The sequence below is a fragment of the Typopeltis vanoorti genome, chromosome 23, assembly GCF_054136105.1.
Source record: "Typopeltis vanoorti isolate ZY-2024b chromosome 23, IOZ_Tvanoo_1.0, whole genome shotgun sequence".
NCBI lineage: Eukaryota > Metazoa > Arthropoda > Arachnida > Uropygi > Thelyphonidae > Typopeltis > Typopeltis vanoorti.
Window position 1 is genome coordinate 61909609 of NC_143571.1, and position 20078 is coordinate 61929686.

General features: G+C 38.3%; 1 protein-coding gene across 4 annotated transcripts in view; it reads right to left on the reverse strand.

Moving 5' to 3' along the window:
- LOC150093905 (lysosomal protective protein-like) overlaps window positions 1-20078 on the reverse strand; it is a 135534-nt gene that overhangs the window by 94273 nt on the left and 21183 nt on the right. For 3 of the 4 annotated variants that reach the window (XM_090413074.1, XM_090413076.1, XM_090413077.1), the window contains exons 2-3: window positions 9178-9341; window positions 2365-2527 (exon numbers count right to left, since the gene is read on the reverse strand). In XM_090413074.1, the coding sequence (XP_090269200.1) occupies window positions 2365-2527; window positions 9178-9332 (318 nt within the window). In that variant the 5' untranslated portion in view covers window positions 9333-9341. The remainder of the gene's footprint in view (window positions 1-2364; window positions 2528-9177; window positions 9342-20078) is intronic. The other variant, XM_090413078.1, reaches the window with a different exon arrangement.

Sequence of the window (20078 nt, forward strand, 5' to 3'; positions counted from 1 at the left end):
TGTTTTGCATTATAGGAGATACTGAGATAGGAGTGTTGGTATCTTGCTCCACCTTTGCAACGAGTTGCCCTAGTGTTGTACCACCTTAACCCAGTCCTGAAGATACTTTCAGGCGCAAACTTTGTTTGCTCACACTTGGATAAAGGATTAAACTAAATTTATTATTGATTCTAGGGTGTTGGTTGTTTAAGTGTGTTAGGAAGGAGAGGAGTGAATCTGGGACATGTGGCCAAATAGCGAACACATCATCAACGTAGCGAAGCCATATGGTTGGTTTTTGTGGGGCTGAGTTTAAGGCTTTTTCTTCAAAAGTCTCCATATAGAAGTTGGCCAAGGGTTACAGCTGCAAGGGACCTGGTATACACCAGGTAGGTCTAGTGGGGGGAGGTTGGTCTTTAGTTGAGTGGATAAGGGATGCCAATTTTTTTATATGGTTTGTAACAAGAAGTTATGTTTTTTTAAGATTTTTGTGATTTTTTCCGAGGTGCCTTGGATATAGGGTATGGTGATGGATTTAGAGTAATCCTTGTTGTGAGGGGGAGGGGAGGGTTGTGGTTTACTGGTTTCAATATTTTTTGGATTTTTTTTTTTTTTGGTGGGGGGGGGGTTAGCCATTGGCTGAGAAAGTGTTGAGAATGTGGCTTAGTTTTGTGGTTAGGGCATTGTCATTCGAGCAGATAAGTTTAGCCCTGTTGTGTAGTGTCTTAATGACTCCATATTGTTGTGTGTGTGTGTGGGGGGGGGAATTGTTGGTGAATGTATCTGCCTGTATGGGTGGGTTTTCTATATACTGAGAAAACCAAGGTTCCATCAGGCTGGCGGGTGACTAGTGTGTCTAAGAAAGGGATGCAGTTGTTTTTTTTTTCTTCCAGAGTGAATTTGATTCTGGGGTGTTGGTTGTTTAAGTGTGTTAAAAAGGAGAGGAGTGCATCGGAGCCGTGTGGCGAAATAGCGAATACATCATCTACATAACGAAGCCAAATGGTTGGTTTTTGTGGGGCAGAGTTTAAGGCTTTCTCTTCAGAAGTCACAAGACAGGATGTTGTGATGTGCTGCTATATTTACCAATTTTCAGATTGATGCAAAGAAGAAAAGGTATATGAGTCGCCCTCCAATGGAATGTCTGCATTTTTGCTTGACCTCAATGTGCATGCATTTCAAAAATAAAGCGGTTTCATTATAGAGCTTATGTAGGACAGATACATTATTTTTGTCTTTATTTTCTTTTTCTTTTTGTGAGGCACAAAAGAACAAAAAAGGTTGTGTTCAGCTAAACGTATTTCACCAGGTACATTAACATTGGAATTATTATTATTTGTAAGTCACTCAAAAAATTTAATTAACCCAAAATATTTATTTTTGTACCAGAATGAGTAAGAGAAAATGTAGATTTAATAAACATCTTGAACAAAATGGACAACAAAATAGTTGTCCATCTCATCACCTCACATCCATTTCAACAAACAGATTAATGCTATGACTATTCTCTATATCCAGAGCACATCTGAAAAAAACAGCCAGAAACTTAAAGAAATGTTACTATTATATAGTATCTCCATGGAGTCTGGGATTCACACTAATCTTTATACACACAAAACATATATCTCTCGAAAGTTTATTTTTCACTTGGTCAGACTATAATAAATTTAGTTTAATCCTTTATCCAAGTATGTGCAAACAAAGTTTGTGCCTGAAAGTATCTTCAGGACTGGGGTAAAGTGGTACAACACCAGGCAACTCCTTGCAAAGGTGGAGCAAGCTACCAACATTCCTATCTCAGTATCTCCCAAAATAAAGGTCGAAACTAGTCTGGGTAGTGGCTCTTCCCTTAATGCATAATATTATACATATCCGCAAGGAGATGTGTTTTGCATTATGGGAGATACTGAGATAGGAGTGTTGGTAGCTTGCTCCACCTTTGCAAGGAGTTTCCCGGTGTTGTACCACTTTACCAAAGTCCTGAAGATACTTTCAGGTGCAAACTTTGTTTGCACACACTTGGATAAAGGATTAAACTAAATTTATTATTACATATATCTCTCCTTAAACTCATTCACTGTCAGGGCACTCACCCCCAATTCTGTCAATCCATTTCACTCATTCATAGCCTTATAAAGAGGGATAATAACTTCCCTATCTTTACCTATTAGTGTGTTTTTCAACATCCAAGTAATCTTTCAAGCATTTTATTTATTCAATGGGTATACAGATGAATTAGTCAAACCTGGGAATTCTACATGACATATTGTCATATAATTTTGACGACATATGAAAATATGCTATTAAATCATTTTATCACAATCATTTTCATATTAATAATTATCACTCATTAATTAAATGACCAAAACAATCTGTATTACTTACTTTGTTCCACGAATAAGAATTTTGGTACAGTGCAGTACCTTTTGGATTAACATGAAATGGACCAAGTTCACTGAGAAATCCATCTAAAGAACTACAGCCAGGACCACCATTCATCCAAAGAACTAATGGATCATTTTCTGGAGAATTTTGACTCTCTACAAACCTAAATACAAATGCTCAGTATAATATAGCACACATTTGGGAAAAAAATGAAGAAAATGTACAACAATGTTATAAATGAAGGAGGGGAAAAAAAAAACAATATGACTGTATCAATTTGCTAGAAATCTGGGAGATTTTTAATTTGAATTAATATCTGATAAAATTTTCACTAGGCTGCATTTCACTGGAAATGTTTGTGTAAAGAAGACTCCCGGTTCAGATAAGATTTTTTGACTAATTAATTTTAAATAAGTGTGTGTTTATATGTAAGAATTGTGTTAAAAGATGTGGGCTTGTTTAAGTTTGTTTACAAAAATGTTAAACTTAGAGTGGAGTATAGTAACCGGCAAAGGAAAGATGGCAGCAGCTTTGTTGTTAAAGGAGTTTAATTTTGATTTAGTCATTTCGAGAAATATGAGGTATGCTATATGCATTTGTTACATTATGTTGATAAATTATAGAAATTTAAGGCTGATGGAAGTTGTGTGTGTGATCTTGATGGGCAGTAAAGTATCAGTAACTGAAGGTGTTAGTAACCAGAATGCCATGAGAAGGATGAGTGCTTGTCTGATAGCAAAGAGAGAAACACTGTAAAAAAGCAGCAAAATATTTAGTAAAAAAGTATTGAAAAAACAAATGAGCAATCTGCTTAACTCAACTGATGGTAGTAAGAATGATGAAAGCAATACGAATGTAGTGGAATTGAAAACAGAGTGCAATTAATGGTAAGGTGATGAGTGGTAAACAAGTGTGTGTTTAACTGCCATAAAATTCAGCATGAATGATAATAAAAAAAATGGTGCCAATTTGAAAGCTAAGGTGGTGAAAATGAGGCAAGAAATGAAATGGATGCAGTTAAATGAAGAGAATTGTAGATATGAATGGAAGAGTGAAGAAGATGAAAACAAATGATGTTGGTATGAAAGAGGTAACAAAAGATACACAAGGTTTGTTTCCCTGGAGGTAAAATGGAATAGAGAGATTGAGGCATTGAATATGAGGAGTAAGCGAGCAAAAGAGGTAGTAGTAACAGAAATTTGGTAGTAGTAACAGAAAAAATGACTTGACTGGGAACAAGGAAAACATAAGATTAGATATCAGAATGTTGTTAAGAAGAATAAAAAATAATAGTGGGATTGCAAAAGTAGTTAGTGTGTTGCCCAGGTATGACATTGATGAGTTAAGGTGGAGTACAAAGATTGTGAATGATATGTTAGCAGAAATGTGTGAGGAGAAAGGAGTGGATTTAGTTAATGTATGGAATGAGTTTGAAGGACAAACTGAACTGTATAAGAGTGATGGATTGCATCTGAATGATTTTGGTGCGAGTCATTTGGAGAATCTGCTGCTGGAAGGGAGAGTAATGAGTGCAGAGAATGAATCTGATCAAGTAAGAAGCGATGGGAAAGAACGGTAGAGTAAGGAAGGAGATGAAGGCATTAGGGACAACATAAGATGAGTGGTAATAATCAATTCCATGAGGATTACAAAGAACATGCAAAGAGAGTGACTTGGTTGGCACCAATTAGCTAATGAAGCCAAAAAAAAACCTTAGGGAGTTCTTTTGATGTGTAGCCAGCAAAAATAAGAATGATTATGGTAGAATGTCATTGATTGGAAAGAACAGTCAATGACAACTGCTACTGTGGAGAATGTAGCTAAGATTTTTAATGAGCAGTTCATAGAAGTCTTTCATCCTCATTATTATTATTATTATTATTCAGGCCTCCAAGGAGTCAAAAGACTCATCGAGGGAGGTCCTTTCTAAGACATAAAGTCTGTCAAGACTCATCGAGGGGAAGTCCCCCCTTGAGAAACACAAAGTTTATCATACCACTCCTTAAACCCACTGACCGTTCTCGCTCCCACCACTCCATCAGGCAATGCATTCCACGGCTCAACCACCCTCCACACAAAGAAACCACTCCTTACCCTCTTGCTCACAGTTTCCTTTCGTAACTTCCAGGGATGGCCTCTTGTCATCACTCCTTCCCGCTGATCAACCAAGCGAAAGAACTCCCTAGTGTCAACCCTGTAACCACCTCTCAACAGTTTAAAAGTCTCAATCATATCACCTCTCCTTCTTCTATCCACCAAACTCTGCAGTCCACATTCTCTCAGCCGATCCTCATAACTATCCTTGTACAGTCCTGAAACCATCTTTGTCATCCGTCTTTGTATCCTTTCCACGGTTAATTTATCCCCTTCAAATCCTGGGGACCAAATCTGAGAACAATAGTCCAAGTGTGGTCTGATCAGAGACTTATACAACGGAATGATAACCCTCTTATCTCTGCAGGTCAGTGTCCTTCTCATAATAGCAGCAATCCTCTGTGTTACCTTCACCACCTTTGCAATATGTCCCCTAAACTTCAGGTTTCTATCAATCATCAACCCCAGATCTCTTGTCTCCCCTACTTCCTCCAGTATAACTCCTCCCATAGAGTATGCAGCATCCCATCGATGTTTCCCAAACCTCAAGACCTTACATTTTGCTGCATTAAACTGACACCCCCATTCATTTGCCCATCTATCTAGCTTATTTAAATCCTCTTGCAGGGCTACCACATCTGCACTATTACTAATAATCCTTCCAAGCTTCGCATCATCCGCAAACAACTGAATATCCCCCTGCAATCCACTGGCTATGTCATTGATATAAAGGTTAAACAATATAGGTCCTAGTACTGAGCCCTGTGGGACCCCACTTGTAACCCTCTGCCTCCTGGAAACTGCTCCACCATACACAACTCTCTGATACCTATCAGACAGCCAATCCTGAATCCAGTTGACCAATCTGACATCCAGACCCATGTGCTGCAACTTAAATATCAGCTTATCATGTGGCACCCTGTCAAATGCCTTCGCCAAGTCTAAGAAAATTGCAGTATATGCCTTTCCCTCATCTAATGCTCTTGTAACTTTATTATAAAAGGCTAGCATATTGCTAAAACAAGAGCGTCCTTTCACAAATCCATGTCGATTCTCACAGATAACATTACCCTCATCTGCCCAATGCTGTACACGGTCCCTCACTACTTTCTCCAAGATCTTAACAACTACTGATGACACACAGACTGGCCTATAATTAGACACTTCCAGTCTGTTACCACCCTTATGCAATGGCACTATCTTACCTTCCTTCCATTCCCTGGGCACCTTTGCCAAAGCCAGACTTTCATTGAAATGCCACGTTAAAGGTATTGTCAATTCCCTAGCACATTCTCTCAAAACTCGTGGCGAAATACCATCCAGTCCCACAGCTTTACTGACATCCAGAGTACTCAGTATCTGAAACACACTCTCCTCCTGTACCTCCAGACCTCGTACCAGTCCTATCCCTCTAGCATTAAAACTGACTCCTCTAGGATGAAATACTCCAATAAAGTGTTCATTGAACAATTCCACTATGTCCTCTGCATCAGTCACTCTATTCCCATTTTTATCCCACAATATCATTCTTCCACAGTCATTTCTCTTCCTACTGGCCACATAGCTAAAAAATTCCCTAGGATTTTCTTTGGATCTTAGGGCCAATCTCCTCTCATATTCCAGTTTCGCTTTCCTTACCACACGAGTCACTCTTCTGGCCTGTGTCTTATATTCCTCATGCATCTCTTCACCTGTCTCCTTATATCTCTTCCATAGCCTCTTTTTCGCATGCAATTCCTGTTTAATATTGTTTGTCATCCACTTTACTCCAAATTGCGCCCTCTTCTTCACTATTGGTATACAACTTACCATTGCTGATAACAAATATTCTTTCATAATTTCCCACGCACTGGTGATATCCCGGCCTTCCAATTCCATCCTCATGAATGTGACATCATGGAGAGTTTGAGAGCAGTGAGACTGACTGTAAGCAAGCAAGAGGTATATGGGGAATTAGGCAAACTTGATATTAATAAGGCTGGAACGTGATGATATATCACCATGTATTCTGAAAAAATGTGCCATGGAGCTGACATCTACCTTGACATAATTGTTTAATATAAGTCTTATGTTGGTTAAGTTCCAAAAGAGTGGAAGGAATGCAAGATTGTGCTGCTTTATAAGGGAGGTGACAGAACTCATGCAACAAATTATAGGCTTATCTGTGTGAGAGTTGTTGTGGTTAAAATGTTGGAGAGGCTGGTGAGAACCAGGAATCAGAACTGGGTTGACACCAGTGGTATTATCGTTGATGGACAGAACGAATTTGCTAAAGGGAGGTCATGTTTTAGTATTCTGATTACTTATTACAAAAATGTGTCTACTTTGTTTAGTTGTCACCTTTTTGTAATACAGTGGTATACTTGGATTTTGGAAAGGCCTTTGACAGATTACTGTATGATAAGTTGATAGTCAAACTACAGCGGGTGGGGTTTGATACTGGATTAGTGCATTATATTGGAAATTGGCTATCTGATAAATATCAGCAAGCTGTGCATGGTGGGAGCAATATTCCAGAAGAGGAAAGTCACTAGTAGTGTGCCTCAGGGATAAGTTTTAGGGCCACTGCTATTTAATCTGTATGTTAATGATATTAGAGATTTGGATGGGGATATTCAGTTGTTTGCAGATGATGCAAAGTTGGGATGAATTATAAGAAGTAGAACAGATATTGGCCTTATAAGAAGACCTGAATAGATTAAGTAAATGGTCATGGGAGCAGGAATACCAGTTCAGCATTGCAAAATATAAGGTTTTAAATTTTGGGAAACAAAGATGGGATGTAGAATTTATACTTGGTGGGGATATATTGTTGCAGGTGAAGGAAATATAAGATCTTGGGGTGATGGTGGATAAAGACTTAAAATTTCGAGAACACTGCCAAAATTGTGGAGACAGCACAATGAAATCTGGGAATGATGCAGAGGACACCAACGTGTAGAAGTAAGGGGATTTTGGTTCTATTGTATGAGGTCTTGATTAGGCCACACTGACTACTGTGCACAGATTTTGTCACCTGATTTTCTAAAAGAAAATCCAGAGGTGACTGATCAAAATAGTTTGTGATCTCTACAATATTGAATATGAAGAAAGGTTGAGACGATGCAATTTGCAAAATTTGTGGATAGGTAGAAGAGTGGTGATATGATAGAGATGTACAACTTGGTAAGGGGTTGCTATAGGATTAACATTGAAAACGTTTTTCATAAAATGGTGGAAGAACAAGAGGTCATCCCTTGAATCCGTATAAGGAAGGTATGAGCAAGAGAGTGAGAAGCAGATTTTTTGCATGGAGAGTTGTGAATGATTGGAATGCCTTGCATCTGCAGAGAATTTGAATGTGTTTAAGGCAAAGTTATGATGAGCTGTGCATGTGATAAAGGACCTTCCTAGATGAGTCTTCAACTTCATGGGATCTTAGGATAATAATAATAAGAAACTTAGATTATTGTAATGCATTTCCATTACTCAACCATGGGATTGCAACATTTCTTTAATGCATGTCAAAACATCCAGAAATTGCAATTAAACACTTAGGTGAGTTTAATAATCTTTGAATGTGTTATATTATATTATATTTGACATCACTTTTCTTCATAATGTGATTCACACAGATGATGAATAACAGTGGGAATAGCATGCACCCTTGCACTTGGAATGGTCTGATTCTCCATCAAACCATCTTCCCACACATCCTTAAATTTCAACTGGTAACTTAAAGTTAATTTTTCCAACAGTTATGCAAAACATCAACAAATCCAAATTTGATTTTGAAAGGATGAAATGTAGAAGATTCATGTTCGAATGACGGTAGTGTATTTCAGTGCTCTCATGTCAAAATGGTACTATCATAAGGTGAACACAAACTGCTCCTTACATTAGCAAAACCATCTCATGTCATGCCTTCCCTGGTTTTTCATCAGAAAGAAATCAGAATCTTAGACAGACTTAATAATTACAAGTCTTCTAACCTTGATGGTATCTCTCCAGTGTGCTCAAAACATTACCTCAGGAGTTAACAAACGCTATCATCTTTTCAATCTTTCCTATTTGTCAGGCAACTGCTCTAAAAATACATTCACCATTGTTATGGCAAGTCAAGACTGGCAGACCATACTTGGACACCTTTTGCCTGATTAGATGAAGGGGAGAGGTGACATTCTTACAAGTCAGAAACTGTTTTTGTAGTCAGAAGCAGCTACAAAATATTCTCCAAACGTTAACAAACATGGCTGTATCAATTTGCTAGAAATCTGGGAGACAGTCATTTTAGAATTGAATTAATACTTGATAAACTTCTCTTTATCCAAGAATTGATATCACCAAATTAGGACTTTAGTTCTTTATGTTGTCTATTACAATTTTAAACTATTCCCACTATTAACTAATTGATGCTGTTTGTTGCCTTATTTTCTTTGTGTAATGAGTTAAACCGAAAAAAAAAAAAAAATCAAAAATGAAGTAACAAATCAGTAAATGACAACAATTAATATTTAAACACAATAAAGCTTTCAACAAATTTCCTGAAATTCTATAACTGAATTTTTTTCTCATAATGCTGATACAGGGTAGCAGATTAAATTGCATGCAAAATCTTTGTGTTGATTCACATAATAAATACTTATAATTTTAATACTTGAAGTAAAATTCATGAAGATAACTTGTCAATTACAGAATACCATAATAAAATATTTAATATTTAATTTCTTCTGTGCTTACCAATAGTGCAAAAATATTTTCTTAGAAGCATTCAAATATCCAGAATATTGCTTAAAGTCAGGTTTGGAAGAAAGCCCTGGAAGAGCAAGTATTTCATCTGGATTTCCTGATATACTACTGAAGAAAGCTAAAAAAATTACTATATGTGCCCACATGTTTTACTGCTGAAATAAAATAAACCGTATATTAAGTTCAAGAATTCATGCTCTTTTTATTTTTAGTTGAAATAAACTAAAGTAATGAAAATAGAAAAACAAAAAAGCAAGTGCTTCACTTATCCCAAATCAATGTAAATACTCGAACCCAATATAGTCACAGGCTGCCTCAGCAAAAAATTGGGTGTCCACTTATTGGGATTAATTGTGACAAAGAAACATAGCAACCTTTAGATCATTTTATAGATATTAAAATCTGTTTTCAATAGGTTCATCACTTTCAGCATGTTCAATGACGAACGAGGTTCATATTCAAATTCATACACTTTTCAGGTTAACTAGTTTAGATTTTGTTTGAAACATTAACTGGCATTACTCCTCCATTTTTGTGAAAGCATCAAATCTAGGTTAACAGTTCAATCAAAAAAACTTCAAATCACATTAATACTCACTTTTAAGAATTAAACTGTTCAAAATACTAAAACATGAATGTATATTTGTACTTTATGAGTGCAACCACCTGAATGAGTGTCATGTGCAATACATGACCACAGAATGTTTTATTGATTTTTGCTTTGGTGCAGTGGTAGCTCGCAGCTTGAAATCGTGGGGGGGTGCTGCAACGTTCGAAATATACACACACACTGTAAGTACAATTTATTCCTGTTTGAATAAAACATCAAAATTATGCTAAAAAATTTAAAAAAATTAAACATGAAAAAATATTGTTTATTATCAATAAAATTATACAGTTTGGTATAATTAAAAAGTACGTAAAAATAAAATCTATTATCATAACTCCAATAATGTTCTAAAATAAAAACTATAACAAATGTTATGTCTTTAATTGTAATGTCCAAATATTTAAAGAAACAGAGTAAACACGATAAGCACTACGAACACTCTACTACTGGTGCAAACTGCATATAAACAACAGTGGAACTGCACGACGGACAGTGCCGCATTACACTAATAGCTTGCATCTCACTATGACATGCATATGCTTGTGAGAGTAGCAAATACTAGCAATATGACACTGTGGTAACCACGGTGCTGCTAGCGTCCTTCTTCCTCCTAGGTGTTACAAGATGGATTTTTATTATTTTTTATACAAAATAAGAGAATTGTATGGGATTTGTTGATGATAAAATTAAATATCACAAGCAAATATAAATAAATTAATAAATATATTTACATATCAAGAAAAATTGGGGGTGGGTGCTAGAGTTCCGGAGTGCCTATGCACGAGCTGCCACTGCTTTGGTGTTACCCACACAATATATCATATATTTCATGAGCCACTGTCATTCAGTAAGGATTTGGGTTACATGATTCTGATTACAAGTTGGTTCTACAGAGTTCAGTACTAGAACCTGTATTGTTTAACCTTCATATTAATGACATTGTTAATGAATTGCGTGGGAGGGAAATTTTCAGTTGTTTCCAAATGCGAAGCTAGGAAGGGTTCTTTATAATGACATACACAGTACTAAAATAAAGTAATAGTGCTGGTGTGGTGGCCCTTCAGGAGAATATAAATACGCTGGACACATGGCAAATGAATGGGGTATCAGTTTAGTACAACTAAACATTAGATTTGCTAATGATGCAAAGTTGGGTAGGGCAATAGTGAATGCAGAAGATGTCAAAGACTTGCAGGATGACTTAGATAGATTGGAGTTCTGGGCTAAGGAGAATGGATGTCAATTTAATGTGACAAAATGTAAGGTTATGCATTTTGGGGTGAAAAGATTAGCAGCAGTATACCACATTGGTGGAACTGTACTCCAAGAGATTGATGAGGCCAGGGAATTGGGAGTGTTGGTGGATAGGGAGATGAAGTTTAGGGGGCACACTGCAAAAGTAGCTAAATCAGCTCATCAACTCACTTGGTTGTTGAAAAATACCTTGACGAGCAGAGACAAGCAAGTTATTGTACCTCTGTACCGAGCCTTGATAAGACCTCATCTCGACTACTGTGCCCAGATTTGGTCACCTCAGTTCCTTCTTGATGGGGAGGAGGTGGAGAGGATCCAGAGGCGAGTGACTAAGATGATAACAGGTCTATGGAATGAACCATATGAGAACAGGTTGAAGATTTGTGGGTTGCAGAAACTAGTTGATAGGCGGAGGAGGGGAGATATGATTAAGACATTCAAATTGCTAAAGGGATTCTATAGGATTAATTCAGAGGATATTTTTGAGATCAGGACTGGTGGTGGGAGAACTAGGGGGCACCTATGGAAGCTGGGCAAGAGTGTGGTTAGCAGGGGTGTTAGAGCTGGGTTCTTTACTTTTAGAGTGGTAAATGAGTGGAATAAGCTGCCAGAGTCTGTTGTGGGTGCTATGACGGTGAACGAGTTCAAGACAAGGTATGATAGATACTGTGAGAATGTAATCGCATAGTTGTGTGGACATGATGTTTAGGGCCTCCCTCGATGAGTCTAAGGACTCCTGGAGTCGCCTGAAATAATAATAATAATAATCTTGAATTCTTTCATATTTTTTCAAGGTTACACAGTGGTCAGCATTCATTGTGTAGGATTTATGGAGGCAAAACGTGTTACAGCATATTACTTTACTTAATTATAAGTAAATAACATACAATGTTTCGATTCTGTATCACGAAAACATATATGAACAAAACGTAAGCTACATAACACTAAGCAACAGTAAACTAATCTAACTGCTTTGCTAATGATTTATCTTACCCTGACCTTTGGTGAAAAAAAAAATTAATTAATAAATAAAAATACATAAGTATGTTTATTCATTAATACATAATAAGTATACTACTATGCCGATGAGAATAAAAAAAAAATATAGCAGAACTACATCGAATGCATTTCTACAGTCCTGTTGTCTTAAGGTTTTCTTGTGTTGGGTACCCATCATGTTCTGGATGCTATGTGGGTTGCAGATGGGGTCTTCCAGATTGTTGAAATTACTATCTTTATTCTTGTTGAGATGAGTATGATGAATCAGCATCTCACATGCTTCCTTGAATTTTCTTTCAAACCAGGTGAAGCACCTTTCTAGCTAATTCCATGAATATTTACAGTGTATGGTCTGACAAGAATGTTTTACCATTGGAATTGTGTGTCCTGTAGAGTAGATTGCAGGTGCACTAGATTTTCTAAATCCAGGATAGGCAATGTCAAGAAAGGGATCTTTGTTGATCTGAGTATACATTTTAATTTAGCAGAAGGTTTGAAAGTTGCCTTAATGTTGTATTTCTCTAGTGTTCTACTTTTTCCAATATTCCTCTAATGTATGGTATGGCCATGACATTTTTGTAATATTGTTTTTTACCTTTCATTGTATTACTGTTGAGGGTTTTGTGAACATTGTTAGTGCTCTATGTTTGAAAGTGTTTATGACCTCCAGTTTTTGTGTTGGATGGTGGTATGAATCCTTGTGTATGTATTGGCCTATGTGTAGGTTTGCAGCGGTCTGTGAAAGACAGACAGCCTAGGGGAAGAAAATGTGACAAGCATGTCTGGAAAAGGAAGAGAGTTGCTGTTTTCAATCTCAGTGGACTTAAGTGCCTTAGGAATATATTTTATGTTTGGGAGCCAGACAGCAAAAATATCATCAACATACCCGAGTCAAATTTTAGGCTTTAGACTTGCTGAGTCTAGAGCTCATTGCCCAAAGTCTTCCATGTAAAGGTTAGTTGGTGTGGTGACATTAAGGCAACTTTCAAACCTCCTGGAAAATCAAAAATTATACTAGATCATCCAAAAATCCACTACCTACCCTGGGGTTTACAAAATCCAATGCACCTGCAACCTACCCTACATAGGAGAAATAGGACACACAAATACCACATTAAATTACTTTGCTATGATAAAACAAGCCTGTCAGACCATGTACTCCAAACATGTCACAGAATTGAGAGGGATTCGCATTCGTTTGTATTTGCGAGAGCTCCTGATAAGATAAGTGTTATTTTAAGTTATCATTGAATTGAAAAAGTGTTGCTGAATGTAGTGGATGTGCAAAATCAGGAAAACTAGATTTATTAAGGGGGAGATAGATATACAGACTTCAGGGAGGCAGTTGAATGTATGAATGAGTATAATATGCCCGAGCGAATAAGGACAACAAATCAGAATGGGATAGTTAATATAAGACATCAAGGTAGGGATGGGGCTAATGGGGGTCTTAAATTCATGTACACTAATGCTAGGAGTATTAGTAACAAGAAGGAAGAGTTTTTGGCAATGGTTGGCACTTCCAGACCACAGGTTATTGGCATTAGTGAATCATGACTGACTGTAGATGATATAGCTAGTGGGATTGAATGTGATGGGTATAGTGTGTTCAGGAATGACAGGGAGAATAAAATGGGAGGAGGAGTATTGTTGATGATAGCTGATGAGCTGCAGCCAAGGAGAATAGAAGTTGAATTGTAGGATAGAGAAAAGAGCACATTTGAGGCCATTTGTGGAGACAGTATGCACAAGCAAATAGAAGAAATGAGTGGAAGGAGGGTAATTATTATGGGAGATTTCAACTATGGTCGCATTGATTGGAGTGAGGAGGGGACACGCGGGAGGAAGGAATTGGATTTTATGCAGTTATTAAGGGATAACTATCTGCAACAGCATGTAACGGAAAATACTAGGGGTCAGAGAGTGCTTGACCTAGTAATTACATCTGAGGATTTGGCTGTAACTAATATGACCACATTGCCACCAATTGGTGAGAGTGATCATATGGTCTTGACTTGGGAGGTGGCTAAAGGTGTGGAATTTACAATTAAAACAGGGTACATGTGGAATTATCGGGCTGGAAAGTATGACAAGCTTAGGGGTTTGATTGGTTCAGTGCCATGGCATGTACAACTGCAAGGACTAGAAGTTGATAGTGCATGGGAGGCCGTTAAGAAGTGTTTGCATGAAGCAATGGCTGACTGTATACCTAGAGTCCGAATAATAAATCAAGTAGGGGTTAAATGGATGAATAACACCATTAAGCTTGAGCTGCAAAAAAAGAAACAACTATGGAGGGAATTTAAGGAGAAAGGTGACAGGCAGGCACCTGAACGGAATAAAGCGCAGGCCAGAAGGGTAACGAGTGTGGTAAGAAAAGCAAAAAAGGATTACGAAAGAACATTGGCCATGTAGGCTAAAGAGAATCCTAAACAGTTTTTTCGATATATTGCAAGTAAAAGGAAAAATGTATATGGCAGAATGATTTTAAAGAATGCCAATGGTAGGGAGGTAACTGAATCAGTTGATATAGTTGAGTTACTGAGTGAGCACTTTGCAAGAATATATCATCCAGGTGGTGACATTGCAGAAATGAACAAACCAGTAGATTATACAGGAATTGTGGTGAATGAAGTGGAGGTGAGCAGTCTATTGCATAACCTCAATGTCAATACATCTGTGGGATTGGATGGTATACCAGCTCGTGTCGTATGAGAAGCGGCTAAAGAATTGTCAGTACCCTTGACCATTTTGTTTAATTTGAGTCTCGGGTCTGGGTTAGTCCCAAGGGAGTGGAAAGAGGGGAAAATAGTTCCACTGTATAAAGGTGTTTCCAAGACTGCTGTTGTAAATTACCGACCGATTAGCATTTCAGGAATCGTTGTCAAGGTCTTAGAGAAATTAGTCAAGAAAAGAATACAGGATTGGATAGATGAAAATGGGATATTGTATGGAGGACAACATGGTTTTGTTAAGAGTAGATCATGCTTCAATAACTTGCTCACGTTTTATAACACAGTGATGGCTGAACTTGATAAGAGTAATGGGTTTACAGTGATTCTACTGGACCTTGCCACGGCCTTTGACAGGATACCTCATGGAACCCTAATCAGTAAACTGGAGCAGATGGGGATGGATATAGGGTCGGTGAGATGGATAGGAGGGTGGTTGATGGAGAGATACCAGAGTGGTTTATTCAGGAGTTGAGTCTAAAAGACGGCTTGTGACCAGTGGTGTGTCGCAGGACTCTGTTCTTGAATCACTACTTTTCAATTTGTTCATCAATGATATAGGAAAGGATTTGAGAGGGAGTGTTCACTTGTTTGCTGATGATGCAAAAGTTGGATAGAGCAATTGTGAGTGCACAGGATGTCAAAATTTTACAGGATGATTTGGATAGTTTAGAGGACTGGGCTAGGAAAAATGGATGTCAATTTAATGTGGCAAAGTGTAAGGTTATGCATTTTGGGGTGAAAAGAATAGCAGCAATATATCACATTGGTGGAACCGTACTCCAGGATATTGATGAGGCCAGGGATTTGGGAGTGTTGGTGGATAGGGAATTGCAGTTTAGGGGACACATTGCAAAAGTGGCTAAATCAGCTCATCAAATCACTTGGCTTCTGAAAAATACTCTAACATGCAGAGACAAACAAGTTATTGTTCCTCTGTATCGAGCCTTGATAAGACCCCATCTGGAAACCCTGGCGCCCATAACTAGGCGCCAGAGTTTCTTCGTGATGGGGAGGAAGTGGAGAGGATCCAGAGACGAGTGACCAAGATGAAAGCAGATATGTGGAACGAACCTTATGAGAATAGGTTGAAGATATGTGGGTTGCAAAAATTTGTCGATAGGCGGAAAAGGGGTGATATGATTGAGACATTCAAATTACTGAAGGGTTTCTATAAGATTAATCCAGAAGATATTTTTGAAAATAGGACTGGTGGTGGGAGGACTAGGGGCCATGAATAGAAGCTGGGTAAGAATGTGGTTAACAAGGGTGTTAGAGCTAGGTTTTTTACTTGGAGAGTGGTGAATGAGTGGAATAAGCTGCCAGAGTCTGTTGTGGGTGCTACGACCGTGAATGAGTTCAAGGCAAGGTATGATAGATACTGTGTGAATGTCGAATAGTTGTTCTTGACATGATGTTAGGGCCTCCCTCAATGAGTCTGTCGACTCCTTGGAGTTGCCCGGGATAATAATAATAATTAATTAGGAAGACACCAAGTACTTGAAAGAAAATTCAAGGCAGCATGTGAGACGCTGATTCGTCATCCTAATCTCAACAAGAATGATTATTATTATTATAATTCAGGTTTCCATGGAGTCAAAAGACTCATCGTGGGAGGTCCTTCCTAAGAAACACAAAGTCTATCAAGACTCATTAAGGGGAGGTCCCCCCTAAGAAACACAAAAAAGTGTATCATACCACTTCTTAAACTCATTGACCGTTCTCACTCTGACCACTCCATCAGGCAATGCATTCCATGGTTCAACCACCCTCCATACAAAGAAATCACTCCTCACCCTCTTGCTCACAGTTTCCTTTCATAACTTCCAGGGATGGCATCTTGTCATCACTCCTTCCTGTTGTTCAACCAGGCAAAAGAACTCCCCAGTGTCAACCCTGTAACCACCTCTCAACAGTTTAAAAGTCTCAATCATATCACCTCTCCTTCTATCCACCAAACTCTGCAGTCCACATTCCCTCAGCCGACCCTCATAACTATCATTGTACAGTCCTGAAACCATCTTTGTTATCTGCCTTTGTATCCTTTCCACAGTTAATTTGTCCCCTTCAAATCTTAGGGACCAAATCTGAGAACAACAGTCCAAGTGTGGTCTGATCAGGGTCTTATATAACAGAATGATAACTGTTTTATCACTGAAGGTCAGCATCCTTCTCATTATTGCAGCAATCCCCTGTGTTACCTTCACTGCCTTTGCAATATGTCCCCTAAATTTCAGGTTTCCATCAATCATCAACCCCAGATCTCTTGTCTCCCCTACTTCCTCCAGTATATCTCCTCCCATAGAGTATGCAGTGTCCCATCGATGTTTCCCAAATCCCAAGACCTTACATTTTGCTGCATTAAAATGACACCCCCATTTATTTGCCTATCTATCTAGCTTATTCAAATCCTCTTGCAGGGCTGCCGCATCTGCACTATTACTAATAATCCTTCCCAGCTTCACCTCATCCACAAACAACTAAATATCCCCTTGCAATCCACTGACAATGTCATTGATATAAAGGTTAAACAATATAGGTCCCAGTACTGAGCCCTGTGGGACCCCACTTGTAACCCTCTGTATCCTCGAAACTGCCCAACCATACACAACTCTCTGATACCTATCGGACAGCCAATCCTGAATCCAGTTGACCAATCTGACATCCAGACCCATGTGCTGCAACTTAAATATTAGCTTATTATGTGGCACCCTGTCAAATGCCTTCGCTAAGTCTAAGAAAATGGCAGTTTATGCCTTTCCCTCATCTAATGCTCTTGTAACTTTATCATAAAAGGCTAGATTATTGCTAAAACAAAGCGCCCCTTCACAAATCCATGTTGACTCTCACAGATAACATTAACCTCATTTGCCGAATCCTGTATATGGTCCTTCACTACTTTCTCCAAGATCTTACTAACTACTAATGACACACAAACTGGCCTATAATTAGACACTTCCAGTCTGCTACCGCCCTTATGCAATGGCACTATCTTACCTTTCTTCCATTCCATGGGCACCTTTCCCGCAGCCAGACTTTCATTGAAAAGCCAGGTCAAAGGCACTGTCAGTTCCCTAGCACATTCTCTCAAAACTCGTGGTGAAATACCATCCAGTCCCACAGCTTTACTGACATCCAGATTACCCAGTATTTGAAACACACTCTCCTCCTGTACCTCTAAACCTTGAACCTGCTCTATCCCTCTAGCATTAAAACTGACTCCTCCAGTATGAAATACTCTAATAATGTGTTCATTGAACAATTCGACTATGTTCTCTGCATCAGTCACTCTATCCCCATTTTTATCCCACAATATCATTCTTCCACAGTCATTTCTCCTCCTACTGGCCACATATCTAAAAAATTCCCTAGGATTTTCTTTGGACCTTAGGGCCAATCTAATCTCATATTCCAGTTTTGCCTCCCTTACCATACTAGTCACTCTTCTGACCTGTGTCTTATACTCTTCATGCATCTTCTCTTCACTTGTCTCCTTATATCTCTTCCAAAGCCTCTTTTTCACATACAATTCCTGTTTAATATTGTTTGTCATCCACTTTACTCCTCTTGTTCACTCATGGTATACAACTTACCACTGCTGTTAACAAATATTCTTTCATAATTTCCCACGCACTAATGATATCCCGACATTCCAATTCCTCCCTCCATGAAACTTCCCCAAGTCCACATCTTAGACTATAATCACCTGCCTTATAATTCCACATACGGTCCCATCTCTTTGATACTCCTGCATGTCTATTCATTTTCTAAGTCAAAACCATATGGTCACTCTCTCCAACCGGTGGGAGAGATGTCATCTCAGTTATTATCAACTTTTCTGATGCTATAACCAAATCCAAAACTCTTGAACCTCTATTACATGTTGCCTAAGACACTTGTCCCTCAAGAATTCTAGAAATTCCATTCCCTTATTGCTACATACATCTTCCTCTCCCCAATTTATACTACTGTAGTTAAAATCTCCCATAACAATCATTCTTCTTGCACTTGCCAAACTCAACTGTCTTAATATTTCCTGGTCCCCCTCTTTGCTCCTGGGTCTGTAGCAACACCCCACTAAATATCCTGTCTTGCCCATCTCTACCTCACACCATATGGTTTCAAAATCATTAGTGCACTGCCTTCCAAAGTCTCCACTCTTAGAGGACATAGGTCATCACTTATCATAAGCAGTACTCCACCACCACCACGCTTTCCCTTCCTATTCTGCCAAAAAATGCTGTACCCAACGACTTCTATTCCTGTTATTATATCCTCTTCTGTCAACCATGTCTCAGTGATCCCAATAATTTTTGGCCAGGCTGATGCTATCTGTGCCACCAATCCCTCTCCCTTATTCTGGATACTCCTGGCATTAGTATAATGCATATAAATGCTGTTGTTTCTATACCCAGCATTATCCCATCTAGACTCCACTGGGCTCAGTGTTATCTGATGTCGTCCCCCTTCTCCCAAGTACCCATTCCCACTAGAGGCCACCCCTGCTACCGTCCTCCCTGGGACACACTGACTTGTTCAGAACAGCAATCTCTCCAGATGCCAACGTCCTTCCTCATTCAAATGTAAGCGGTCTCTTGCATACAATTCCTCTCTGTCCTCAAACTCACTCCAAGCATTTCACATATTCCAATCCTCTCTTGTCACAGATTCTAGCTATTATGTCATTCAATATTACTGCTCTTCTGCTCAGCTCGTCATTATCATACCTAGGAAACACACACACTATCTTTCCTCTCTGTGTCTTCTTTCATACCAGCTCAAGCAAGAATCTCATATCTCTCACTGCCCTATTTATACCACCACTCAAGCCATTTGTTCCCACCATCACAATCATCTGATCCACCCTTTCACCTCTCTTAACTGCCAAAGCCACACTTTCTCTCGTTCCTCCTTGCAAAAACTCCTCACACATCCTATTTTGAACACCATGGATCAGTGAGTCCCCCATACATTATACCTCTTACCATTCTTTCTCTCTTATTTATAGATTAGTAATTAAAAGAATCTGGAAGAGCTATCTGCAACACACATATAACATCCACAACCTGATGGCAGAACCACAACACAAGAAAACCTTAAGACAACAGGACTGTAGAGATGCATTTGATGAGTTCTGCTATAATTTTTTTAATCATCAGTGAGTAAGTATACTTATGTATAAAAAATTATTTATTGATTTTATTTTTATTTATTTATTATTATTTATCTATGTATATATTTTTATTTTATAATATATATATATATATATATATATTTTTTTTACCAGAGGTCAGGCT